The 5620-nt window shown below is 42.4% G+C and overlaps 1 protein-coding gene across 1 annotated transcript; it reads left to right on the forward strand.

Annotated features, from left to right (window-relative positions):
- Positions 1-3766, forward strand: LOC123053607 (protein POLYCHOME). Its single transcript, XM_044477083.1, has 5 exons — positions 1-124; positions 214-267; positions 402-462; positions 575-847; positions 2922-3766. The coding sequence occupies exons 4-5, from the start codon at positions 584-586 to the stop codon at positions 3333-3335; spliced, it is 678 nt and encodes a 225-aa protein (XP_044333018.1). The 5' UTR covers positions 1-124; positions 214-267; positions 402-462; positions 575-583; the 3' UTR covers positions 3336-3766.
- Positions 3767-5620: the final 1854 nt, after the last annotated feature.

Below are 5620 nucleotides of genomic sequence, written 5' to 3' on the forward strand. Positions count from 1 at the left end.
GTAGCTAGTACTATAAACCCTAGGGATTTCCCCCGGAAATTAGTCGTAGTTAGCGGTAGATTAGAGTCCGTAGCTGTATCAGGGGTTCGAAGCGGGCGAGATTGGAGGAAGGGCCGAGCAAATCGTGAGAAATCTCGAGTTTCGTCCTTTGGTCCCCACTCCCGTGCCGTTTCTTGCGGGTTCTGATGAGTTTCTTCGACTCTCTCGCTGCAGATCTGTTCTAGGGTCGGGATTAGCGGCGCGGAATCGAAGCGGGAGTCGGGACAGGTAATGCGCGAGAAATCTTAGGGTTCTTGGTGGTATTCGTTGCTTTCCCCGCATCCATTTCTTGGTCTTTTGGCGATTTCTTGGTCTTCTGACGATTTCTTGGACGTTTTGCGCTGGTGGATTTCCGGGAGCAGGGCTGAAAGGATCTCGAGATACGAATCGTACAAGAAAGATCCAGGGAAGAAGAGAGGACAGGTGCGTGCGCAGGGGATGCCCCCTTTTGAGTTTTCCGCCATTTCTTGCTCTTTTGATGCGTTTCTTCGAGTTCTCACCGATCCGCATCTCTTCTGCCGCGTGCCTCCTGCAGATCTCCAAGATGCCTGAGCATAGGGAACTCAAGAGGACGGCCCTCACCGACCTCTCTGGCGGCGGCTTCTTTATCAGGAGGGTGGCCTCGCCGGGAGCGCTGGCAGGGAGGCGGGCTGGGAAGCCGCTGCCCCGGCGGTTCGCGTCGCCCTCCAGCAACAAGGAGAACGTGCCGCCAGCTTGGGCTGTGAAGGCTACGCCGCCGAGGAGGAGGAGCCCGCTTCCTGGCTGGTACCCGAGGACGCCGCTCCGTGATATCACGGTGATTGTAAAGGTGATGACCAATTTCTTCAGATCAAGTAATGTTGTTCTGACGTGAGTAGTTGAAACTGTTTGAAAATGTAGTTGCTTCGCCTGCTATCTTGCTTACGATTCTGCACTGTGCTGTTTAAGGAGTTTCTAGATGAAGGTGTATAGTGCCTTTTCTTCTTTGCCAACTCCGTTCTGGAGTTGTTGATGGCCGGTAACAGCATGTTTGAAGTACAATTGTTACCAATGCGGGCTTGTGGAATCCCATGACAATAGTCTTGAGTTGGATTCAGCTATATGATTTTGTGCTATGTTACATTTCCACCGGTACTTGATTATTGTTGGTAGCTCTTAACTGTTAACAAATGGCCAAACTGCAGCAATTTGCTTTCAATACCTTAATTACACCAAATTTCAGTTAAACAATGGTACTTAGATAATTTTGTGCTACTTCTGTTATGGTTTGTGGACAGTATTTGAACTTAATGGTGACTACTAGTTGGTTATGAAATCATAATACTGCTATAACTTTTAGTGGTAAGCAGAATAGATGTATTATTTCCATGATTGGCACTGTCAGGTTTTGGGGTTTTGATTATTGGTATGAAGTATGACAGGATCTTATTTACACCAAGTTTCAATTAAACAATGGTACTTGAATAATTTTGTGCTACTTCTGTTATGGTTTTGTGGACAATATTTGAACGTAATGGCAACTAGTTGGTTATGAAAGCATGATACTGCTATAACTTTTAGTAGTGAGCAGAATAGATGTACTACCTCTGGTCTGCTTTAATTGTCGTGGAGGAACTGCTGCGATAGTACAAAGTTGTGTACAGCTCGTGACAATAATTTCGGATCAGAGGAATATTATTTCCGTGCTTGGCACTGTCAGGTTTTGGGGTTTTGACTATTGGTATGAAGTATCGACAGAGGATATTCTTGTGCTCATGAACCATTACTTTGTTTTCTTCCATCTAGTTAGATATCATAGCAAGAATTAACAAAACATTTTCCTGCTTCCCTGCATCAAGTGTCCATGTTAGATGAATACTGTCATGCCTGCTTAAAGTGCAGTTATTATCGGGTGGAGAGGCTACCTCACTGTCCAAAGAAACACCTATGAATTGCCTATCGGAGCTGTTGTTTGCTTAGTGTTTATGTTTCCTGTACTGATGAGTGATGCCTGAGTATGATTCAGCTATATGATTTTGTGCTATATTAGTTTTAGTTTTCAGCACTATTATTTGTCTACCAGTATTGTTTATCTTAAACCATTTCTTTCTATCAACAGTTAACTGACTTCAGATATTTTATTAGTGTAATTCAGTATGATGTTTTGTTCAAGTATGCCAATAAATGCACACACTTTTGGGCTATTTTCCTAAGCTGCTGACTTTTCTTTTGATATTACCTGACCAAGTGTAAATGGAGCTCTCCCAAGTTGTTTATACCTATAAATTTCTGCAAACATGTGCCCCTTATACTCTTAAGTATAACCCACAATGTTGTCTATATGCGTATATCCTTCGCATAGTTTGCATTATCCTCTTGTGGTCATGCTGTACATTATGCATTATAGCTTGAGGCTAAAAATTCTTTGCATATGCTGTACATTGTGCTACTGTATACTATTGATACAATAGCATGCGCCAGTTAGATATCTATTTAGTAAAATCCCCTTAACTAATATTTTGAGTTAAAATATTGTATATACAATTAACTATGGTAGCATGTGCTATCTCAAAATTTAAATGTTTCGTGCGTGTCGCTCAAATGATATATTCTTTAGCTCAAGTTATTTTAATTGGTGGAACAATATAATTTAGTAAATTAAGCTCTGCGTGCATATCAACCATTTTACTATGGCATGATTTTTTTAACATTGCTGTTATCACTGAATCCTAATTTACAAAACATATATGCCTACCTCTGCTGACCTGTCTTGGCTACATATTTGTTATATTTTATTGAGTTTTCTGTTTATCTGCTAAGCCATTCAAATGTTATTTTGGCAGCAGGTAGTTCTAGCTAAAATTATGCATTTCAGTGCAAGTTCTTTCTTTCTACGTGCTGCTCTTCTGACTATTGACTTTCAGGCTATTGAGAGAAGCCGCTTAAGGATTGCTGCAGCTCGGCAGCAAAGCGAAACGCCTGAGCAATCTCCGCAACCTGCGAACTTGACGACTCCGGTACCAGCAGAGCAGGGCACTCCTCATTCTACTGAAGCTCAGGGCTCCCAAGCTATCGCCTCTGGTTCTGGCTTAACTGAAATGGTTGCAAACCCTGCACCTAGCCAGGCAGAGCACGGCTTCAAGGTCTATTCTTCGCCATCCAAGAGCTCACAGAAGACTCCAACCAAACCCATCGATCCAGCGCTCGCTGATCTCATGGAGAAGAAACTGACCAGCTCAATAGAGCAAATCGAGAAGATGGTGAAGAAGAACCAGAAGAAGGCCGCTCAGCCTTCCAAGAGGGCCAACCAAAGGCGCACCCTCATGTCCATGCGATGAGTTGAGTACTCTGCTTCACTGCAGGGAGAGGAGAAAGTCCATCTCAGACTAGTCCTCCAGCCCGCCGTGTCTGCTGCTTTCTTAGCCGCTATCCTGACCAGTCAATCCTGCTCTTCTTCTGTCTGCCCTTCACCCCAAGACTTACCATAGCATGTTATGATAAGATGGGGATTCGTGGTTCTCTGCTTGAGGGCCTGGGATTATCTCGGTTGTTGGTTCTCTGCTTGAGGATCTGGGATTATGGGGCCGGCCTGTTGGTTCCCTCTGCTTGAGGGTCTAGGATTAGCAACTCTGCTAGTGTCAGGTTAATGCTACTGCAGTAGAACTGTTTGTCGTGTACTCTAGCACGCAGCCTAACAAATCTTTGTTTTGTGCTGTAATTTCAGTACCATAAACCATTGCTATACGCTAGCTTTATCATGGTTTCTGTATTTCTAGTGTCAAATGTTTCTACACTCTTGAAATCTTGCTGTTTAGCTATGGCATTTCTTACAGATGATTTCCATGCTCATTAAGATTCATTTTTGTTGCCGTATCAAAAAAGGTACTAGAAGCTTATGTTCATTTTTGCATAAAATTTGGTTCTGTTTCTCCATGATTTGAGCACCTGGAGGTCACTCATATTCTTTTACTCGTGCACGCTTGCTTAGGAGCAGCAGTTTGCCTGTCTTAATCAGTGCATCCATTTGCGCGAGTTAAAATGCCAGCTCCAATAAAACATATATAAGTGGTCAAAGATATAGCTCGAAGGAGTGAAACTAGGCCCCAAAAGACCCTGAACTGCTTCTGTTTTTCAAACTACAATCCAGTTTGATTCTGCTGAGAAATCATTTCTGGATTGAGAGAACATGTTCACATGTCTATGTAATTAGGGAACAAGAATCACTGTTTCATATCTGACATTTTGATTAATGTGTTACAAATAATGAGGCTTAAGAATACAATGTTACAAAATTTACTCCGTACATAATTCTTCCAAGTTTATATTGAAGCTACTGAATATGATGTCACAGCTTATGCAAGGAGAGAAATACTTTTGTCCTCAATGACTCGGTGAGCACTAGCATTGTCCCTAATGATTCCATGAACCATGGCGTTGTTAGTAGGACATGATGCACTTTTGAAAGTTAACTAGTACAGTAACTACTAGTACAATCTATTCGTCAAAGTGTTGACATTCCTTTTTTCTTTGCTGAACCATGGAAAGGCATGAGGGTCATTATACAAGTTCCCCTTGCAATTGACTCGATATACTCAACTGACATCACTCTTCTTCTTTACTACCTTCACCCCCCTGTCTAAGAAAACCGATGGAGGCACACACTCACGCCAGCTTTCCCCTGCAATTGTACTGCACCAGAATTCATGGTCTAGACTTCACAAATGCTTCAAGCTTAAGTAAGAACTTCCACGACAAGTCGACAACAGCAAGAAAGTTTACTTCCCTCCTCTTGCTGGTAACAAAAAGGTGGACACACACAGCCACAGAGGGCACTCACATTGAAAGCCACATACAACCAAAGAAGATGTTGACCGACTTGTCCGCCGTGTTTGTTGGCCTCGCCGATCATCGCATGCCTTCCATGCACAAGTGGCACCAGTGAGAGTGGAGGACTACAAGGTCAAGGACTCAATACCACGTCCACACACCATTGGGAGCAACGGCTGTCCAGAGGTGGCCAAGCGCCTCCGAGTAAGGAGGGGCATCGTATCAACAGGTTGTCCAGAACCATGAGATATGTGTCCAAGCAGCAAGCATATGAGGTGAGGAGTTTCCAAAACCTGCAACATGATAAGTGACATGAATAAACAAAGGTTGACAAGTTCTCAATACATTCAATCAAGGAGAAATCACACAATATTATGTATATAAATTTCATTCTGACAGTTTAACATGACTTTGTCTAATTAATTCCGTTCCCATGGTATGCAGTTGCGTGATAATTTAATCAACATTAAACATGATTCAACATGAGTTTGTCTATAATTCAGTTCCAGTGGTATGCAATTGAGTGATAATTTAAACAACACTAAACATGATTCAACAATTTCAAGACTGAATTGTCTCGAGTGATTATTTGGAGTATGTAACCGGTAAGTAAACAACAAGAAGAGACCTGTGGATAAGGAGCAAGTACCTCACCTATCAACTAAACAGTAGCATATCTGCCTTCCATTACTGAATCTGCCTTCAAAGAGCTGGACAATCAAGAAGCTCAGTAATAAACATAGACGATACAGTTTAGACCGAAAAATAGAGCTCACCTAACCACATTGTAAATTCC

Source organism: Triticum aestivum, chromosome 2D, assembly GCF_018294505.1.
Source record: "Triticum aestivum cultivar Chinese Spring chromosome 2D, IWGSC CS RefSeq v2.1, whole genome shotgun sequence".
NCBI lineage: Eukaryota > Viridiplantae > Streptophyta > Magnoliopsida > Poales > Poaceae > Triticum > Triticum aestivum.

Excerpts from the sequence above, each read along its gene's own strand:
- LOC123053607 (XM_044477083.1), top strand. The coding sequence starts at position 584 with ATGCCTGAGCATAGGGAACTCAAGAGGACGGCCCTCACCGACCTCTCT. Across the intron at positions 848-2,921 it reads ATATCACGGTGATTGTAAAG|GCTATTGAGAGAAGCCGCTT; the intron begins GTGATGACCAAT and ends ATTGACTTTCAG.